Genomic DNA, 22,809 nt, shown 5'->3' with positions numbered 1-22,809 from the left:
GGTATCGCAGATGGGAGTGCTATACCCCACATCTCTGGAAGGTGAAGCATGTGGTGGTCATGCTCATTGCCAATTCACAGTTCATTTCTGTTGCATCCCCATGGAGGGAGTTCCAAGGGCACACATCTATACGTGCATAGGACCCCCTTGGGACCAATGCCAATAATGTGTTTAATGGGTAAGTGGCCAATGCGCATTTCAGTGTCAAGGGGTGGGGCTAGTTCGCTCATACATAAGATCATCCGACATGAAAAGATTCATACTGAACGCTTAAAGAGAGCATGTCAACGTTAAAATGCTTTCAGCATGTTCAGACATTTCCAGCGCATCCTTATCATGCCTACTCAGAAGGAAGTCCTCACTCAGAGCTTTCCCAACTTTTCACGTTGGCGACACACTTTTTAGACAGGCATCATTTTGCGACACAGTAACTCAGTTTTGCTAGCAAAAAAGGACCCCTGGACGGTTAAGTTAAAATGTCACACATTAAAAACTTCCCTAAGCTCTGTGACCTAATGAATTCAATGGGGTTTATTCCCTGTTGAGTGGGATTGCACTCTAAATTACCAGCAAGAAATCTCAAACTTGCTAGGTGTTTTGGAAGCACGTATTTGCTTACGATAACTCTTCGTGTCCTGACCAGATAATACCTGAACGAAGATGCATCACGTCTGCCTCTTCAGGATATAGAGAACCTGGGAAGCTGCCTTATACTGACTCAGACCATGGGTCCATTTAGCTCAGTATTGTCCACAATGACTGATAGCAGCGGCTCTTCAGAAGAAGAAGAGTTTGGATTTGATATCCCGCTTTATCACTACCCGAAGGAGTCTCAAAGCAGCTAACATTCTCCTTTCCCTTCCTCCCCCACAACAAACACTCTGTGAGGTGAGTGGGGCTGAGAGACTTCAGACAAGTGTGACTAGCCCAAGGTCACCCAGCAGCTGCATGTGGAGGAGCGGAGACGCGAACCCCGTTCACCAGATTACAGAGTCCACTGCTCTGAACCACTATACCACACTGGCTCCCACTGTCAGGATTTCAGGCAAGAAGTCTCTCTTTCAGCCCTACCTGGGGACGCCAGGGACTGAACCTGGGACCTTCTGCATTCAAAACAGATGCTCTCCCACTGACCAATGACATTTCCCTTTGGAGTTAGAGATATTACGCATTCAGATGAATACAGTGCCGTCTGAATCAGATGTTCCTCTCCTCTCGTCTGGAGGGGGTTAGAAAGAGGCTGAACCCCTGAATGAATTCTCTCTAGCAGAACATCTCAAAAGCTCCACTAGACATCTGTCAAAACTGCATAGGGCAGACAGCATAGCATTTTCACTTTCCACAGAATACCTGTGAATTATTTGTACATTAGTTTTAAAACGACATCACTCCATTTTTTATCCTTTTAAACTTTGCATTCAAAGGGCAAATAATAGATAATTTAAGTCTGTGGGGAGCTGATGTTAACTGAAGGAGGGAATTGTTGCAATGACCTTCTCGACCCTGCCAGCCCTCTAATCATAGATTTTGAAAGGCCTGGCTTTAAAATTCCAATTCCTTAATTTAATTACCCATATTGTGCAAGAAGAAAAATTACATTATTTGATTGCTATTAATATACATTAAATAACCAAATCCCTACAGAGCAGAAGAGTGGAGAGATAAGCTACAGCTCCTATCAAGCAGAAACTTATTGCTAAGAAAGATGCAAACCTTTAATTTAAAGTCAAAATTATATATATAGCAACAGACTGCCTTTACCAACATGCTATATATAGCATTTATGTTACAATTAAGTACCATATCCCAGTCACAACAATAACAATTTATCTGTAACCGGCTTGCAAAATGGAACAATGTATCTGCTACAAGATACCCCACGGTATTAAGGCTGCAATCCTGCACTCCTTTACATGGGAGTAAGCTCCACTAAACTATATGGGACTTACATCTGAGTACACCAAGACCAGTACAAATAAAGAACATTTTCATACTGCAAAATGGATTTTAGAGAATGCCCAACCATTTTAGGAATATTTTAAAAAATACGTTTATACTTTCCTTTCCTTCTTTACATCAATGTCCATTCCCAAAAGAGAATAAGGACAATTCCACTATGGCAATTCCAAATAACGAGATATAGTTTCTTATCCATAGTTGAAGCTTTAGGCAGTTACAATGCAGGCAATTCAATGCCAGGCGATATGCAAGAGAAATCCAAAATCCATGTAAATACCAGTAACTTCAGGAAAACCACTACAAAGTGAACCAGGCAAATTATTAGGGTGAATCTTCTCTTCAGAAAACATAATTGATCTCTAGATGGAAAGAAGATAAAGTCCCTACCAGGGAAGAATGGCAGATTATGCTGAAATGGCTACATTGACCAGAAGAATCAGGAATAAGGAATGGGGAAAATAATAATAAAATCTTAAAAACCATTGTAAACAGCTAGTAGGATTGGAATAACACTTGAAGTTTAATGGTGAATTTTGGACACAATGGAGAGGTAAAAGATTTGGATAATCATAAAAAGATGCAGGAGGAAATGATTAACAACAGGACCCACAAAGGGGAGGAGGGAAATCCAGGAGATTCTTCGGAATCTTGTTTTTATGTTGTATGTGATTGTAGAACTTTAATCTGAAAAACCAATTAATTTTTTTTTAAAAAAAGGGAAGTGTGATTTAAATAGGTTCACCTGCAAATGTGAACTGAATTGAATTTATCCCCCATCTCTTTATCTTTATCAAAGCTAAAGGATAATGTATTTGTTTTCATTAAAGTAGCTGTTGTTTTTTTAACTGAATTGAAAGGGGGTGAGGAACCATTAAGTTTAAAGGGTTTTTCTTGCATCTCCAGGGCAAGAGCAACTTACGGCAAGCAGACAAGAGGAGCTGGAAGGCCAGATGTACTTCCTCCCCATTCCCCATAATGCTCTGACGGTCGTGTACACCAAAGGAGAACGGGGAGAGGAACAGCACCCTACTGAGATCAATGCAGGATGGTTCTCGCATCAAAGAATCCTATCTAGTCATCTCCTTTGCCTGCCTGGGAGATTGACTTGTTTCCACTGGCGCGAGGTCGGTCAGCCCTGGAAGGGAGCCTTCCATCTTCCGGCAGACCGGCTGCTCCCCTCTTTCCTACACCTTTCCACTCAGCGCCATTCCCACCCCACTCAGCCACCCTCCGTCTCCTCCCCACCACCAGTGCTCACTGCTTTCAGGCGAGCTCACTGACACCTCCAGGTGACACAGTTCCTGGGCGCTGTCAGCGGTGGAGCCAGGTGCACAATGCAAGAGGGGTTTGGCGCATGGCCCTGCAGGTCTTGGCTACGGCAGAGTATTGCGCCGCGCGCCTCCTTTAAGCTGTCAATCTGGAAGCTCTTTGCAAGATAAAAGGAGGCGATATACACACTGCAATTCCTCGCCCTCCTCTCTGGGCAAAATGCTTGCAAATTGATTGAGGGAGGGAGGGATCGTACTGCAGATTGCCTCCTTTAAACGGCAAAGTGCTTGCGAACTGACAGGTTAAAGGAGGTAATCAACAATGAGATGATGTGCAGCTGAGCCCCACCCCTCCCCTAATTAGTGTGCAAGGGCTTTGCCTGCTTAATGGAAAAGCAAAGCAATCTAGACTGGTCAGGATCACCGGAGTCCAAGAAAACATGCCTCTCACTCGTCACTCAGCTACATTGGTCCTCATAAAAAGTCACCTATACTTGCTATGGGCTTCCTGATTGGTTGGATTGAAGCAGCAGCTGGGGTGGGGCAGGGTGCAGGCAATGGATATGAACAGTGGAGAATAAAAGGAAAATAGAAGAGTAAGAATTGGAGGCAGTGAGAGATTTTACTTTCTTGGGCTCCATGATCACTGCAGATGGTGACAGCAGTCACGAAATTAAAAGACACCTGCTTCTTGGGAGAAAAGCAATGACAAACTTAGACAGCATCTTAAAAAGCAGAGACATGATAATGATAATAATAATAATAATAATAATAATAATAATAATAATAATAATAATAATTTATTATTTGTACCCGCCCATCTGGCTGGGTTTCCCCAGCCACTCTGGGCGGCTTCCACAGAGACCAAAAATACACTAAAATGTCACACATTAAAAACTTCACTAAACACGGCTGCCTTAAGATGTCTTCTGAATGCAGGTAGTTGTTTATCTCTTTGACATCTGAAGGGAGGGCGTTCCACAGGGCGGGCACCACTACTGAGAAGGCCCTCTGTCTGGTTCCCTGTAACCTCACTTCTCGCAATGAGGGAACCGCCAGAAGGCCCTCGGTGCTGGATCTCAGTGTCCGGGCTGAACGATGGGGGTGGAGACGCTCCTTCAGGTATACAGGACCAAGGCCGTTTAGGGCTTTAAAGATCAACACCAACACTTTGAACTGTGTTCACCTTGCCGACAAAGGTCCGTATAGTTAAAGCTATGGTTTTCCCAGTAGTGATGTATGGAAGTGAGAACTACACCATAAAGAAGGCTAATCGCCAAAGAATTGATGCTTTTGAATTATGGTACTGGAGGAGACTCTTGAGAGTCCCATGGACTGCAAGAAGATCAAACCTATCCATTCTTAAGGAAATCAGCCCTGAGTGCTCACTGGAAGGACAGATCCTGAAGCTGAGGCTCCAATACTTTGGCCACCTCATGAGAAGAGAAGACTCCCTGGAAAAGACCCTGATGTTGGGAAAGATGGAGGGCACAAGGAGAAGGGGACGACAGAGGACGAGATGGCTGGACAGTGTTCTCGAAGCTACCAACATGAGTTTGACCAAACTGTGGGAGGCAGTGGAAGACAGGAGTGCCTGGCGTGCTCTGGTCCATGGGGTCATGAAGAGTCGGACACGACTAAACGACTAAACAACAAGGCAACAAAAAGTGCCATTACAGCCCATGGATTGCGAATGTGTTGAGGTGAACACTCAGCCAGCATCAAGTCTATCTCACAAAGAAATCTAGCTAGGAGTGGTGGAACGAAACAAATTTTGCAGCAACTATTTTAGGAATGTTCAGCCACCGATTATGCAATGAGCCACAGTAATCACATTGTGTGGTTGCATAAGGTTTCTATGTGTGTGCAGCAGCCGGATCTTTGAAGAAAATGAAGAAAAAAGAAGCTAATAGTTAGTTACTAGAATCTCAAAGTACGTATTTATTTGGGGGTAGATTTCTGGGACACACACCAGAACTATCGTCCCTACCTTCCCGCACTGCTTTAGGAAATATCTTTAGCGCTCTTACCAAAGGTCACTTCGCCATTGCCACTCTTGTCGAACAACTGAAAAGCAACGATGAACATTGAATCTGGTGTGCATAGGACGGATTCAAACGCCAAAAACTCTTGATAGGAGATCAACCTACACATCAGAAGAAACCACAAATTTCAGATTGGGGGTTAAGTGGAGAGAGGAAAAAGAGACCAGCAAAATAAGATCTAGTGAAAATTCCAACACTGTTGCGCTTTACAACACTGAACGTAAAAAATTAACCCACAATTAAGATCAGCTCTGCCACCCCATTGCTCCTTGGAGACTGTTCTGGGCCCATAAGCAGTATCAGATCTACCATCTGGGTCTAGAATGGTTAAGTTCGTATCTGAAGATGTGTGCATGCACACGAAAGCTCTTACCAATAACAAACTTCGTTGGTCTCTAAGGTGCTACTGGAAGGATTTTTTTAATTTTGTTTAGAATGGTTAAGGTGCAGTTAACCAGTCATTGGAACACAGCCAATCCAAATTTCTGGGCAAAATCCTGGGGCTGCCAAATTGTGTGCCATATGCAGCCATGTGTCTGGAAACTGGACAAGGGCTGCTGGAAACCAAAGCATGGCTCACAACTATAAAATTCTGGCTCTGCCTACATTTCATGACCGATCCATCTTCTTTAACTCTCCACATGCTGGCGGAATTCCACCACTCCAAATGGTTAACTTGCATTGAGAGCAAAATCAGAACCTGTGACCTATCACTTGAGTTGCTGCTTATGCTCCCACCGTAATTGGAATCATTCCAGACAATCAAGCGCAGAATCCTAGAGACTGAATTCCAAACCCTTAGCAGTGCAGCCAATAAAACCTGTTCCCCATTGGGGTTGGGAATAACACCCTCATTTTGGCCAGGACACTCCATATTTACATCACCTATACATCACCCACCTCCGCAAAACTGGCCTCAAAAAACGTTGCCGACCACTGCCATAAGAGCCATTTTTGTCTGGACAGTTTTATCCTAAAGTACTATGTTTCGTTCTCTGTGTTGTTTTCTGATCCATGTATATGATGCACTTTCTCTATGCAAGCTGATTGATTGATTGATTGATTGATTGATGCAAGTTGGTTGGTTGGTTGGTTGGTTGGTTGGTTGATTGATTGATTGATTGATTGATTGATTGATTGATTGAATGGTTAAGACGACTCAATGGTCTGCCATTAACAAAACTAACAGAAACTTTTCTGAATCATTTTGAATTACACTTAAAATGCTCCTATGATTAAATCCAACAGGAAGAAATTAAGTATAAGAAAGGAACGTAGATTTTCACTAATTTAGTCAAGGATGAAGGAAAGCTGTGCATCTGATCATATTGAATTAGCACAGGATTGATGCTGTCCGTTCTTCTTTATAAGAAATGTTGCATTTTGGAAAGTAACATGAACAGCTGTCATGTTATGAACAGGTCAATGACAACCACTAATCAAAAGACACACAACAATAGGCAATGGAAGCCTGTGTATAAATTCTAAACTACAGCATTTTAAATCACACACTGAGTTGATTCCGACATTATCCTCACATTGAGGATACATTAAGATCCTTGCTGCCCCATCTCACATGGCTTCCACTGCAAAGCAAACGATGGTCAAAATCAAAGGCGGGACAGCAAGGTTCTTGCACCTCTTACAGCAATCGTGACAGCGGCGGTAGCCAATGTAGTGTTAGGATATAGTTCCATTCCACCTTAAAAGGGTCAGGCATGACTGTTGTGTATCACATGCCTGTTTACTCCCAGCACTGTCTGCTGGGAACTTCCATTGTATGTAGCTTTTGTGTTACTGCTGTTTTGCCGGACACGAAGGGATGCAGACATGCTTTTTCCTTTGTTCCTGAACTATGCTGAATAAATGCTGTAGATATGCTTGCACATCTGCCTCTGTCTGCCTCTTTTGCTGTGAGGTGATTTACGCACTCTGCTAACAGAGCGTGCAAGGGTCTCTAAACGTATCTGAGACTCATGTCGCTGTTTGATGCTGTTGCAAGGAAGACTGGCTGGCAGTGATTGTCCAGAGCCATCTGGGGGCCTGCCTGACACCCCGGTCTTCCCAGCAGTATTCCAACATGTAGTGCCTCCACAGATGTTGCTGCATACAACTCCCATCAGTCCCAGACAGCAGAGTCCAAGGGACAAGGGTGATAGGAACTACAGTCCAACAACATCTGGAGGGTACCACATTGCCCAACCTTGAGTTGGTGCCGCTTTTGAAATGGTCACTTCACACTTCGGAAAGCCATGGCTTCAGGGGTGAAAGCAGATGATGAGAAAGGCCACAGTTTTGCATCCATTGTAAGACAAAGGACATTCAGCATATGCGCACTTTGGCAGAGCTGCACAGGGCTTGCCACAAATAATAATAAAAATAGAAGATACTAAACCAGAGCAGTAAGGGAAATAACAGCATTCAGAATAACATCAGGGGTCATATGTGCACACGAAATAACCCTAAAGAATATAAGGGGCTTTTAATTCCACATAAATGAAAATCGGACATTTAGCAAAAAGGAAAAGAAAAAATAGGGGGTGGGGAGAATATTGCCTTTTTTGTTTTAACAGCAACCTTTAATTGTCTCTCTATCACTGCTCTCTGATGGCCCCAGCGGCCTCTGCTCCCATGTATGTTTACTTGTTGGCTATTGTCCAACAACACTGGCACTTCCCTGCTAAAATAAATTTGGAGAGCCACAGAAAGAGACCAGAGAAGGGGAGGCAGGGCAAGGCTGCTCTGAAACCAAGTGGGTTAAAAGGCTATGTTTGAGAAGAGTGGACATTCTGTGAAAGCAATTTAAGCAACAAAGAATATTGTCCATAAGTAATGTTTTAAAAGCGCTGTACGGCATGACCTTCTCTTGATTAGGCAAATCGTTTCTTGCTGCATATAGCGATTAGTGTCTCTCTCCCTAATAGATCACGTTTTGGAGGAGCCTTCCTTGGTTTGATGTGTGGGAGTTAGAGAGACCTCCTGCTACAAAGGTCACGTGACATTTCCTCCCTTTCCTAAGCCTGGATTCGGAGGACCCCGGAATCAAAGTCTCTGACTAGGAACCTGATATAAAAAGGGAAACAGAACTTCTCCAGAGTAGTTGTAAATGAGTGAGTGAACTGAATGCATCATTTCCTTGTTTGTAAGTCAGGCTTCAGGGTCAATCCCCACATTCTATGGCAACTCGATGCTCTATTCTATACCACTCTATGCTCTTTCTGTCGTTCCATCTGTGCAAGCAATGCAGTTTGGCAGAACCTGGGCTGTTCTCGGGGTTATCCTGACCTCCCCAGAGTCAATTTTGGGGGAGGAAGAAGGGGGGAAGCCCCATTGCGAAGGGCTTCCGCTGATGAGACTGGTTAGGTGAATCCTGCCCAATATCTAAAAGACTGCCACAAAGTGTTCTTCCCTTGCCTATATTTTTCTTCCTGGTCTCCTCATAGCAGGCTTGGGGAAAAACCTGATATGTTAAAATCAATCACTTGGAACGTATGGAAACAATCCAAACATGGTGCTTCATGTCCACAGATCAAAACCACGCCAGAGATCATAGAATTGTAGAGTTGGAAGGGACCCTGAGGGTCATTTAGTCTGACCCCCTGCAATACAGGAATACGCAGCTGTCCCATAGAGGGATCGAACCTGCAACCTTGGTGTTATCAGCACCACGCTGATAACCAGTGGAACTATCCAGGCTATGCATGCTACTGTCTTGGTCATTTTTGCTACTGTAGTTCTGGCAGCAGAAGAGTCGATTGGCTTGTAAAACCAAAAAGATGGTAGCCTCTTCGGCCCTGTGGCCAAAACTTCCAAGAGAAATCTATGCCTGCGTGCAGTTTTCACCTTCGGATTGTAGCCTAAACAACATAATTTCCAATCAATTGTTAGGAATATACTGGTTGGTTCCTTACCCATCCTTTGTCTGATCTGCCACTCCTGCTAACAGCTGCACCGTTTGAGGATTGAAATGGGGGTCTGTATACAGTCCCAGGTATCTCTGCACGAAGTCGCCTGGCGTCATGTAATGCTCTCCATCTTGTTCGACAGTGGCATACTACAGCAAAGACAAAAAAGGACATAGCGATTGTCTAAATTGTTAGTATTTGTTTCAGAGTAGGCAATAGCCCAATACATCTCCCAGTACGTTTCCAAGCACAATTCAAAGTGTTGGTGCTGACCTTTAAAAGCCCTAAACGGCCTCAGCCCTGCATACCTGAAGGAGCGTCTCCACCCCCATCATTCAGCCTGGACACTGAGGTCCAGCGCCGAGGGCCTTCTGGCGGTTCCCTCCCTGTGAGAAGTGAGGTTACAGGGAGCCAGGCAGAGGGCCTTCTCGGTAGTGGCGGCCACCCTGTGGAACACCGTCCCATCAGATGTCAAGGAAATAAACAACTACCAGACTTTCAGAAGACATCTGAAGGCAGCCCCGTTTAGGGAAGTTTTTAATGTTTGATGTTTTATTGTGTTTTTAATATTCTGTTGGGAGCCATCCAGAGTGGCTGGGGAAACCCAGCCAGATGGGTGAGGTATGTATGTATGTATAAATTATTATTATTACAGACTACAATAACTAATAAAAAATGATGGCATCTAGAGAAGCTTTTGTGCATGTGCAAAGTACAGTGGTACCTCTGGGTGCGAACGGGATCCATTCTGGAGCCCCGTTTGCATCCTAAAGCGAACGCAACCCACGTCTGCGGTTCGCGATTCACCGCTTCAGCGCGTGACGTCATTTTAAGCGTGTGCGCATGCGCAAGCGGTGAAACCCGGAATTAACGCGTTCCGTTACTTCTAGGTCGCTGCAGAGCGTAACCTGAAAACTCAACCTGAAGCATATTTAACCCAAGGTATGACTGTACTTCCACTCACAAGCTGAGTTTCACGTAAGTTCCCTTTCAGTAGCAGTGGTGTTAAACTTTAAAGTCCTTAACAGCTTGGAACCTAGGTACCTTCTTCCATACATTCCTCCCTGTATGCTCCAACCATCATCCAAGGCCCTGCTCCAAATCAGACTTTGTTAAGAGAGGCTGGTGTCAACTAGGATTAGGGCTATTCTCTGCTGTGGAGTCCACTCTGTGGAATTGCTTTGCCAAACAAGTGTATGAGACCTCAGCAGTGTACTATGGGCAGCTGGTCAAGACATGGCTCTGTACTAGTAAAGGTAAAGGGACCCCTGACCATTAGGTCCAGTCGTGACCGACTCTGGTATTGCGACTCTCATCTCAATTTATTGGCCGAGGGAGCCGGCGTACAACTTCCAGGTCATGTGGCCAGCATGATTAAGCCGCTTCTGGCAAACCAGAGCAGCACACAGAAACGCCCTTTACCTTCCCGCCGGAGCGGTACCTATTTATCTACTTGCACTTTGACGTGCTTTCGAACTGCTAAGTTGGCAGGAGCAGGGACCAAGCAACGGGAGCTCACCCTGTCGCGGGGATTCAAACCGCCGACCTTCTGATCGGCAAGTCCTAGGCTCTGTGGTTTAACCCACAGCGCCACCCGCGTCCCTGACTCTGTACTAGTTGCTGGTAATTACAAGTGGCAAGTGTGCTGTTGCATTTACGCTCTGTTTGAGACATTAGGTTGGCCATTCCGAGAACAGAAGGCTCGGGCCCTTGTTCTGATCCAGGAAGGCTCTCTTTGCGTTCTTAAAAAAAGGATTTCAGCTGACTATTTTGTTTATTTGTGCCAGGGCTTTTCAGTAACACTTTCCTGGTGTACATAAGCTGAACTATCTCCCACCAAAGAGGGACAGACTACTCTAGCCACTGGTAAGAGGTGAAATAAGTGTTGTTGAATTCAAGTGTCGTTGAGTTGTACCTGGAAATTGAGCTGAAAAGTAAAACAATTCTCTATTTTCCACAGGTAAAATTCTGCACTGCTAACTAATGAAAACACTCTGAGAAAAGGTCATAAGATTTAGAATGGTGTTGGAAACCATACAAATTGCTGGAGCCTGAGAAAATAATTAAGCCATTCGTGTGCAGCATATTTGGTACAGATTTGCGTCAGCCAGCTTTTAATCATCTTATTAGCACACCGACTAAAAAAATCAATTGTTTTATAAGGTATAAGAGGTATTAATTGTTTATTTGGTGCTTTTTTACATACTCGTTTGTATTCTGCTTTCAAAATTAATTTGTGTGCATAATTACTCCAAAGCAGCTCACAAGTCAAAAAACAAGAGAAAGTTTAAATATAGCAAACAAAAAAAATTAAATCTCCATAAAACTGTACAAATATAAGTTAGTAAAATTGATCGTAACAATCCTTCTGAAGAGATGTTTTCAGAGCGCATTCACAAAGGGGAAAGAGGAGGCCTTGTAAATCTTGCTAAGAAACAAGATTCACAGAGTCACTCAAATCCTTGCTAATGATGGGCCAATCAGAAACCTATAGTAGAAAATTATTTATCTAATGAAGGCTTACAGCCTGAAATATAGTTTTCATATATGAAATATGTTTTATTATACAATCTGACAATTAAATAGCATTTTATATCTTGGGTTGTCCTACGTCACAACAACAAAAATAAGAAGATTCTTATGTGAACGAGACTCAAACTGGTTTTTGAAATTTCCTTTAATGCAATAGGACTGACTTCTAACTAAAAGGGTTTGGGGGCCAAATCAAAATAGGAAAATTAACCATAAAAAACCCCAACAATAACTCTGCAACTATTTCAAATGTTAAAAATCAGCTTCCAGAAATCCTACCAAAAAAAAAAATAATCAGGAAGGGGGAGTTTACATTTTTAACATTCGATTCCTCTCCCTCTTTCTTTCCCTGAAACTATTTAGTATTTTAAGACTTTTACAGTCACCAAACCAGGGTAGTCTCCGAAGTAACAACCTCCCCTGTTGTGCAGCTTCTACTGAAGTGAATTGCAAGTTGCACTTTAGCAATGCATGGTGGGCATTTACTCATCTACTTATTTATAGATGTAACCGAAGTCAGGGTTCCCATGCAGATGTAATATTAAGACACTTAACGGCACAAATGGTTGAGGCGCCAAGAAAAGCATGGCTTATTGGGGGGAAGTTCTATCATGTTGTTATTATTTATTGTTTGTGAGCCGCTTTGGGATTCATTCGAATGAAAAACGACATAGAAATAAAAGTAAAATTTTAAAAATGACAGACTTGAGGGGAGGAAAAGATTCAGCAATGTGTGTATGCTGGATACAGAGGTACACAGTCTGGCAAACCGCACAGGCAGCAACAGACTGGCAAACCGCCTGACTCTTTAGGGCATAGGGCAGGCATAGGCAAACTCCGCCCTCCAGATGTTTTGGGACTACAAATCCCATCACCCCTGACCACTGGTCCCGTTAGCTAGGGATCATGGGAGTTGTAGTCCCAAAACATCTAGAGGGCAGAGTTTGCCTATGCCTGGCATAGGGTAACCATAGGTTGAAGACGCCGGGCACTTGCCACAACCCCAAGAAGGGAGAGGACACCCAGAGTCACCACTCTAAGGAGGAGGAAGTTTTGATATCGCTTTAAAGCAGCCTTCCCAAAACTGGTGCTCTCCAGATGTTTTGGAATACAATTCCCATCAGCCCCAGTCAACATGCATGCTGGGGCTGATGGGAAGGCACCAGCTTGGGAAAGGTTGCTTTGAATTGTTATGGTGCGAGGGAAGCCTGAACTTTCTAAACTGACTGCTTAAGAAAGCTCTCAAATGTGTATTATTAGACTAAGGGATCTAGGTGTTGCCTTTGTCACAAGAAGGAGACAGCTATAAAGCACAGAGCCATAGGTGTGTGTGAGGCAGAGAGAGAGGGGGAAAATAAAGACAGGGCTTGTTTGTTTGTTTAAAAATGATATTTTCCATTTGTTTTATCCTTATTCAAATCAACTTTGTATTGTGCCTATATGCAGCTTTTCATAACAATTCCTCAATCCTGCCATTTACTTTAACATACATATTCCAAAGGCTGAACAAAACATAATATTTAATCATCACATGAAAAGTACCAATTTCCTTTCAAATGTTTCTGACCTCACTTCAGGAATCCCAATCACAAAGGCATGCATCCCACTTCACTTCAACTTTTGATCCAACTCGACAGGTATTAGGCATAATAAATTGCACTTTATAAGACACATCATGGATATACAGAGAAATTGACATAAATATTACATTACATGAGCTCTTGTTTGATTTGATATTTGTATTCTGCTTTTCCAGCAACAAATGTTGGGCTCAAAGCGACTCATAATAATAATAATAATAATAATAATAATAATAATAATAATAATAATAATAACAACAGCATTAAAAACAAAAATAAACAAACACTGCCATCACTATAATATCAAACACAATAGCATATACATAAAGCCAACAGCAGCAACAAATTCATCAAAGTCTGATCCTGACTGCTTTAAACTCCCCGCCCCCTGTTTCAGATGTATATATATCTGCATCTGAGCATTATACTTCATGCTTCTGATGAAGTGGACTGTTTCTGCCCTAGTGAAACTTGTTACACTTTAATGGGCCACAAAGTTCTTTGCTGATGTTGCTGTGGCAGACCAAGACGGCTACCCCTCTGGAAATGGTCATATGAACTGTGTTTCACTTAATGATCTTCACCTTCACTTGCCTCCATTTCCAAGGGTAGCCAAATTTAGGCCGGAATGCACACCCTTTAGGGATCACAGCATTGCATAATCAAAAGAGCAAGAGAGAACTGACCCGTGAAACCTGCTGTGGTTTCAGCACAAGGCGCTTTGTATTTTGACGCAATGGATCGAGTTGCAAGGAATTACAAACAAGGTCGCTCCCAACTGCGCTACTGAGAAATTCAAACCTGCACATCACACCGAGTCATGAATAAGCCGATAAACACATAGGCGCAATTAAAAGCACAGCCTAGCCAAAATGAAAAAAACAAAAACCCAAATCCTAACTCCCCTTGATTTCAACAGAAGAAGTAAGCATGTGCACACTGCAATAAATACCGTAGGTTTAGAAGTGCATAACTTTAGCTGTATGAAAACACATTGCTAATGTTCTGATCTTTCAGAAATAAGGAACTAAATTAGTATCATTTGAAACTTTGGCAATGCACTGTCATACATTTAAAGCACATGACTTCTCACAAAAAAAGTCCCAGGAATTAGTGTTTACTCCTCTAAGAGCTACAATTCCCAGCACCCTTAGGAAACTACAGTTCCCAGGATTCTTTAAATGCGTTGAATTTATGGTGCATTGCATACACAGCCTTATATTCTCGTTTTGACACCTACTGCCTCGGATGCAGATTTGCTCATCTGCAAATGGAAGTAGAAGAGTTTTCACTTCAGCAGACAGAAGGAGGGGAGGCAATTTTGGCTGGTCGCCCTTCCCACCACAGTCCACCAGTACTGTCTACCACCTTCTGGTCCCTCCCCCCACACTCTGGAGCAGATTTTGGAGGAGTACAGGGGGCTCAACAAGAAAAGTCATCAAAAGGTGCCTCCTTTTCTTCTCCGCACCCCAGTTCTGAAAGCAGGAACAACCTGAGTTCCAGAAGACATCTCTCCATTTAAGTCACTACATGTTATTTACTTTACACAAATACAGAAAAGCATATTAGGCAGTGCCATTAAGAATATGCTATGGGGTGCAGACATAAAATGGGAAATACTGCATGTAAAAGGACACGCTGTCTTAAAAATGCTTTCCTATGTAGCTGTGCAACCCTCCGGAGTTAATAAAAATATAGACCCCAGAGCAATTTAAGATGTGCATATCTCAGGTAGGGAGAATGCCTATTGTCCTCTGAAGCCTCTTAGATCTGAGGGTGGGGGAGTGTTGCTTTTTTTCTGTTCAAGGCCGCATTCCCTCTGAGGGGGAATATCTGTGGGCTGGTGCTGGGCAGGGCCAGAGCCAAAAGTGTGTGTGGGGGGGTCCCCATTCTTTCTCCCTTCCCCTCTCCTAAACAGCCTGCTGGGGGAGACAAAACACTCTTCCCAGAGGACTGAACTGATCACCTGAGGAGGGTTTCTGAAATTTGGCCAAGAAATTAAGCTGAGGACCACTGATTTCCCTCCCACACCAGATCTACAGAAACACCCTGTGGTCACTCCATCTGCCTAGCGTGTGAACAGGAAAGTCAGGCTGATGGCCTCACTGGCTGCTCCCAAGCGGTCCTAATCTCAATGCCACTGATGTGCCACTTCCAGGATCACGCTGAGCATAGCAAAGAATGAGAGAGCCCTTTGCAGAAATTCATGCACCATTTTCCAGCACACCAAGAAAGCATGGGAAATGACTAAAGCTAAAAATATAGAACTCTAACAACATCAAAAAAACAGTCACTTACCTTCAAAAATATGTTGCGAAGCTCATTAGGATCTGCTCTCCGGGTTGTTTGAACCTACAAAACCAAGAAGGAAGGGGGAAGGTTAATGCTCCGCTTGTCGGGTTACTCATCTACCAAAGAGGGAAACCTAAACTGCAATCTATGCAGATAAAGAGTAATAAATATCAAGTCTCTTATCTAAATGATAGAGCGAGTGCCAGACATTCAGACACATGTTTATGTTGCTGAACAGTAAAACAATTGCAAGCCTCATGACAGCTGTCAAACTCGGGAGGAACTGCCAAGGAAAGAGAAACAGAGCCTACTAACTCAAGAAGAAAACTAAAACAACAGATAATGAAGCTAAGAAGATAAAACAGAAGTGTTCCAATCAGAAAACAGTTTTGCTCTCCTACAAAGAAGTCACAACAAGAGTGAAGGCATATTGTGCATGCCAGAAAGTGCAAGTAGCCCTCTGCAAATAAACTAACCTCCCCCACCCCCGGAACAAGATCCGGTAGCCATTGCAATTTAGCATGTGCAATAGAATATCATGTATTACTTTGCATGTGGTGTGTTCCTGGAGATGAATTACAACACTCTTAAAACCTACAAAGGACCTCTGATCCCCAGACTGACCTCCAGCAAACCTTGGGGGGAGGAGGCACACCAATGACCTTATTTATCCCAATTAACAGTCCCTTTCCTCATGTCACTCTCCTCCTTTTAACACTGCTTAACTGCTGTATGGCTATACTGTACCTCAAAGAGACAGGCCTTTCTAAGAAACTGGGTAAGTGCTAGACAAGGAGAGGGCTCCACCTTACCTCCCACACCTACAGGAAGATGGAATGCAAAGCATTTACTTGCCTATGCAGCCTCGTGTCCCAGGAAGTGTGACATAACAAGCTCTATTTTACATCGGTGGAGGGAAAAGCTTCCTTCCTTCCCTGTCTTCAAGGATATCACAGGCCTTACAAGGCCTCCGCTATCCTCAGGCCTAAGTTGCTTAGCGAGGGCAAAGCCTTATTTTTACTTTTTAACACATACCTCAGAGTTCATCTGCACACTCTGCAGTTAATCATTCCAAAATAAGCACTACCCCAATATTGCATGGATGATTAAAGGCCTCCTTTATCCATACACTAATAGCCCACGGCTGTGTACTTATTCCCAGCTTAAAATGCAGCCTGGTTATTCTTTTTCTCAATTCAGAGCAAAACTGGTTTGGCAGCTGGGGGGGGCGGGGAGAGAAAATGCATCAAAATGCAATATTTCATAAGAAACAACCGGACAGATATGGATTGCGGCTACTGTTGTGTGTACATTACTTCCCAAACCAGTGTTGGGGGGAGTGCCCTGGATGCAGACCAAATAGAAGTGTATACACAGATCACTGAAGAATATTATGGGAACAGCATAGGCTGCGATCCTAACCCCACTTACTTTGAGGTAAGGCCCATTGAAGCCTTAGGCCCAATTTGGATGACAGCCTAATTTAGCACTCCCTGGTGTGAACTGCATGCTGAGCTCCCAAAGAGAGAAAACAAGCCCAGATTCATTCGAACCGAGCGAGTGGATTTTGGGGGGATTTAAGGGGATGGGGGCACAAAAGCATCCCTAACTTGCCCTGCTTTGATCAGCTTTACTAATGGTCTTGCACCGGGTCACAGAATCACAGAACTGCAGAGTTGGAAAAGGGGGACCCTGAGGATCCTCTAGTCCAACCCCTTGCAATGAAGGGATCTCGCCTAAAATCCTACATGGCTTAGTTGAGATGGGGAGAACGGGGCTTTTGCAGGTGGAGACGCTTCGTAGGACCGTGGACCAGGCAAACAAGGGGGACTATGACCCAGTGGCGTAGCGTGGCGGGTGCAGGGGGGGCCGGCCGCACCGGGCGCAACATCTGGGGGTTAGGGTTAGGGGGCGCAAATCCACGGGTTAGGGGGCGCAAATTACTTGCCTTGCCCCGGGTGCTGACAACCCACGCTACGCCACTGCTATGACCCCCCCCCCATCTTTCTCCTCATGGCTACCTACCCTGCCAAGCACCCCCACCCCACCCACTGAGGTCTGAGGTAACAAACATCCCACTGCGCCCAGTTACTCAGAAGCCCATTTCAACATGTGAAATGAGGGGGGGGGGAGATGAATCCACCAGTGGCGAGATTGAGCCCAGATGGGGCAATGGGAAACCTGCCGTTAATCGGGATTTTTGAGACACCCTTGGCAATTAGATAGAAGGATAGATAGATAGATTCATGATATATCTATCTATTCTATGCCCTCCTGGGGCTCCCTCCCTTGTCGCTAGGGGCGTCTTTCAGCCGCCCTCACCCCGCCCTTGCCAACATTTGGGGGGAACCCCCTTCCCCGCCCTTGCCGCCACTGTGGCCTCGAGGCGGAAGGGGGTCGGGCCCCCCACATCCATCCACCCGCGCGCGCCCCGACCCCTCTTCCCCGCGCAGCCGCCCGCGCAAACCGGCTGCTGCTGCCACCGCCGCGCTTATTTGCAGGAAGCCGAGAGGAGGAGAGTCACCTTGACCGCCATGCTGAGCTCGGGGAAGTGGCTGGTGGTGGAAAAGGAGGAGGGCAGGAGGAGGAGTCTCCGGGAGAGACACCCCGCCCGGCGCACGGCGGCCTCAGCCGGGGCCTATGTTAATGAGGATCGCCGGCCGAGCTCGGGAGCTTGTCCCGCCGTGACCCCGTTGCCAGGGCCGCCGCCGCCGCGGTTCTGGAAGGCGCGTCGGCGCGGAAGGCTAAGCGCCGCATTCTGACGAGCGCAGCCGCGCCATAGAAGAGCAAAGGCGGACGGAGCTGGGCAGCGGCGCGGTGGGAGAGAGAAAGAGACCAGCCCGGAAATTGTTATTTTTTCCTTTGCTTTTCTCTCTCTTCCCCACCGGCCCGCCAAGGGAAGCCTTAGCAGTAGTGGCTGCCGTGGGGAGGAATCTCCGCGCTGCCGGTCCCTCTTGCAGGCAGGAGACTGGGAACAGCAAGCGGGGCGAGAGATCGATGTCCTTCTCTCGGGACTTCTCATCCATAGGAGCCCATTCCTAGGGGCCGAGGAGTCTTCTGCCACCCCCCCCCAAAAAAAGATGATGATAGATAGATAGATAGATAGATAGATAGATAGATAGATAATCATATCATATTGGACCAGGCCCCCCTAAGTTGATGGGCATTGCCATTCAAATAGTGCGCAGTGCAGCTCATCAGATGATTGACTATGCGGGATGGGGCTTATACCTGGGCTGCTCCCCAAAAAACAAATACTCCCCCCAAAATATTTTATTCCTTGTTCCCATCCTGTTTTTAATATTTGTATTTTATTAAGGGGGTTTCAGTTAAAAAGAAATAAAGTGATGGGGGAGAAGGAAAAGTGAGAGAAAAACAAAATCCTATATACCCTTTTAAAATGTGGCTTTTTCGGGGGGGGGGATGTTATTGGGTTGTTTTTATTCTGATTATATATGTTGTGATCTTTCCGCCCTGAGACCTCAGGGTACAGCGTGGTATATAAACTCAATAAATAAACAACAACAACAACAACAACAAAGATACATATGAAAATGAAAACATACCCCCCAAAAGCAATACACGATATTTCCATATGTTCTTGTATAGATTGGTGTAGTGTTATTGTCCTAGTGCTTATGTAAATGTTAATAGCCTACTGTACTACGTTTTGTATAAACTCATTCCAAATGTTATCATGTTTATCATCCCAAATGTTATCGTATCATGTTCCTATCCTAGGGTGGCTGCTGGGAGACCAGGGTGAGGGGCTGGATAAAGACTTGAGACTTCTCCTGCGTATGTGTGTTTTAACTCTCAATAATGCCAACAAGCACAAGTCCAAAAGCCCACAGAGGAGCCAGGGACAAACGTGCAGGCTGTGCCATCAGTTTGGCTACAGGTGTGGCTGGATGTTTTTAGTTTGGACCGAAATCAGGGTGGCTGGTGGTGTCTCCGCACGCCCCTCCCCAAGAAAAGTGGGGTGGTGCATTTTTGCTCACCCTTCCAAGCTGCCACTACATTTTCCCTTGGAAAATAAGTCCTACCTCGTGAAATCTCTTTATAATAGAATTGTAGAGTTGAAATGGATCCCAAGTGTCATCTAGTCCAACTCCCTGTAATGCAAGAATCTCAGCTAAAGCATCCATGACAGATGACCATCCAACATCCAAGGAAGGAGGGAGGAAGGATTTGTTATTTATTTGTACTTATATCTTGCCTTTTGTGAAATGAGCCCAAAGCTGGATACATATGCATATACACACACACACACACACACACAAACATGGCCTTTGAGCCAATGGGCTATTGCTTGTTCATTGAGACCTCTGGGTATAGGGTGGTATATAAAATCAATAAATAATAATAATTTAACTCAGAAATAAGTAATAATTCCCCATTCTCCAACCAGGTATAGACACAGGATATAGCTGAAAGACATGGAAAAATGTGTCTATTGTGCACCTATCATCCCTTGTTCTTGTTTGTTTTTGCAGCTGTTATTGATCCTAGCTATTCCAGATCTGGAACATTGGTCAAAAAATTGTATCAGGCGAAGGACATGTCCTCTTTTAATCCTCTGTCCCTTAGGCTTTTCTTGACTATGAAATGGTCTGAGGAGTGCAATTCTGGGACAGTGAAGCAAAAGCCCCAAAAGGGAAATTGGGATGGGAACTGTAGTCCCAAACATCTGGAAGGCCAGAGTTTCCCTATGCCTGGGCTAGATAATGGACCAATAGTATGAGTCATAAGGCAGCTCCTTTGTTCACATGTTTGGGATCCCAGCCACCCAAATTGCTTAAGCAGTTTGTGAATCATAGTCTAATATTTCCTACAAACACCTTGGTTTCTTCAATCACAAATGCTCCGGTTACTAAAGTCTTTTGTGTGTGTCTGGCAAAAGCTCAAGTTCTCTGCAGTAGAAAAGCTCCTTTGTTATCACAGCTCATTAATTTTGCTAGATCACTGGGTAGGGTAAGTAGGTGATGAATGGAAACTTCTGAACTGTAAAAAACGAGCAGCCATCCTTTGCGACTTCCAGGTCTTCAGTCTCTGGTGACCTAACGGGGTGGGGGGTGGGGAAGAGATTCCTTTGGCTTTAATCAAAGGCGTGCTTTCAATGTTATTTTTATTTGCTGGCTGTATGTAAGGATGACTTCACTCAAAGCTGAGCCGATAAATTAAGAAATTTGAGAGAAATACAGTATCAATCCATAGATATAGAAGGAATTCTTTCAGTAGAGTGATGGTGCTGGGAGGAAATGCTGGCATACCCTCTTGCCTTACCCACACAGCTGCAATATTCTGTAGGATTCCAGCTAACTCCATCCAGTCTGTAATAAACAAAATCTGCCCTCATTCCCTTATGGGGGACACAAGAGCCATTATAGAGTCCTTTGTAGGTTCTCCATCGGTAGGAGAAAATAACAGAGGCCAACCAGAGAATATTGAGAAGCAAAGCAGCTAGTAAGTCTGATCTTTATTGAACTGTTGCAACAGGGTGCTCCCCTCACACGCAGGAAAGGAGGAGGACCCAGAACAAAGGTGTGCCTGCCCTTATATAGACATTTTAAATTGCCTTCCCTGGAGCTCAAGACCACCCCTCCATACATCATACCTACATCACAGAAAAGGTGGTCTACAACAGAAATTTGAATGTTGTTGTTTTTTCTGTCTGTCAGGTTATCTGATAATCTGATTGCCTTTCATGGTAGTCTGGCCATTCCTTTGAGATGTTGATTTCCCAATTCCTGAGGCAATGGAAAGGTTCCCTCACCCCCTCCCTCCTTGCAGAGAAAACATTTGGTCAGTTTGGGAGTCAAAATGGTTTCAGGGCAGTTTTCCTGTGCTGCTCCAGACATGTGGTCCACATATCCATGTACGCACCTTTATGAACATTTATATGTATATGAACACATATGCAGAAGACCTTAGGGACACGGGTAGAGCTGTGGGTTAAACCACAGAGCCTAGGACTTGCTGATCAGAAGGTCAGTGGTTTGAATCCCCGCAACAGAGTGAGCTCCCGTTGCTCAGTCCCTGCTCCTGCCAATGTAGCAGTTCAAAAGCACGTCAAAGTGCAAGTAGATAAATAGGTACCGCTCCGGCAGGAAAGTAAACAACGTTTCCGTGCATTGCTCTGGTTTGCCAGAAGCGGCTTAGTCATGCTGGCCACACAACCCAGAAGCTGTACGTTGGCTCCCTCGGCCAATAAAGCGAGATGAGCGCCACAACCCCAGAGTCGGTCACGACTGGACCTAATGGTCAGGGTTCCCTTTACCTTTTTATATAAGACCTTAATTTTTTTAATTTCAAGTTGCAGCACACCCACAGAAGCAGGTCAATGGTTGGATGTGTGGCTAAATATCTACAGTGGTACCTTGGTTCTCAAACTTAATCCGTTCCAGAAGTCCGTTCCAAAACCAAGGCGTGCTTTCCCATAGAAAGTAATGCAAAATGGATTAATCCATTGCAGACTTTTAAAAACAACCCTAAATCAGCAATTTAACATGAATTTTACTATCTAACGAGACCATTGATCCATAAAAGGAAAGCAATAATCAATGTACTGTACTATAAAATAAATAAGACAGTATTGTAGATGATAAAAATTAAAATGATTTTTTTTCTTACCTGCACTGATTATAATCATTGTTTGGATGGTGAGCTTTCATCCATTTCCACAGTCACACAATCAATCAATCAGTAGCTGAACTGGGTTCCACACAGTCACAAAAACAAATTAACCGAAAAAGCCTCAAAAAAACACAAAATAAATAGCAAAAACAAAAGTGCCAAACTTAATCCATTCTGGAAGTCCATTTGACTTTCGAAATGTTTGAAAAACAAGGCACAGCTTCTGACTGGTGCAGGTGCCCTGGAAACAATAGCCAACAGTCGCATCAGACGTTCAGCTTCCGAAAAACGTTCAAAAACCGGAACACTTATTTCCGGGTTTTCAGCGTTTGGGAACCAAGCCATTTGAGAACCAAGGTACCACTGTCTTACATTGTGCACACTTAGAACAGTGCAAGGGGGCACTAAGGTTAAAGGCACATTGCACAAAGTGTGTGGCCTCTGAAAAAATATTGGAAGAGCTGATTGCTTGTACTTCTCTTACTTAGAATCTGCCTCAAGGCTACACTCACAGAGGGCCCAACAACAACCTGATCTTTAATTCTTCCAGCTGGGGAATCAGGGGTGCCAACTTGAATAAAATATTGGGTGG

The 22,809-nt window shown here is 44.4% G+C and overlaps 1 protein-coding gene across 3 annotated transcripts in view; it reads right to left on the bottom strand.

Annotated features, from left to right (window-relative positions):
- Positions 1 to 18,298, bottom strand: part of SLC25A12 (solute carrier family 25 member 12) — a 57,676-nt gene extending 39,378 nt beyond the window's left edge. Inside the window, exons 1-4 of one of the 3 annotated variants that reach the window (XM_081168667.1) lie at positions 18,106 to 18,298; positions 15,588 to 15,641; positions 9,184 to 9,326; positions 5,258 to 5,373 (exon numbers count right to left, since the gene is read on the bottom strand). In XM_081168667.1, the coding sequence (XP_081024793.1) occupies positions 5,258 to 5,373; positions 9,184 to 9,326; positions 15,588 to 15,641; positions 18,106 to 18,117 (325 nt within the window). In that variant the 5' untranslated portion in view covers positions 18,118 to 18,298. Of the gene's footprint in view, positions 1 to 5,257; positions 5,374 to 9,183; positions 9,327 to 15,587; positions 15,642 to 15,892; positions 15,981 to 18,105 lie in introns of those variants that run through there. The other 2 variants (XM_081168668.1, XM_081168669.1) reach the window with 2 other exon arrangements.
- Between the last annotated feature and the right edge of the window lie 4,511 nt (positions 18,299 to 22,809).

Source organism: Podarcis bocagei (genome assembly GCF_964188305.1).
Source record: "Podarcis bocagei genome assembly, chromosome: 1".
Lineage (NCBI taxonomy): Eukaryota > Metazoa > Chordata > Lepidosauria > Squamata > Lacertidae > Podarcis > Podarcis bocagei.
This window is presented reverse-complemented; position numbering and strand designations above follow the sequence as displayed.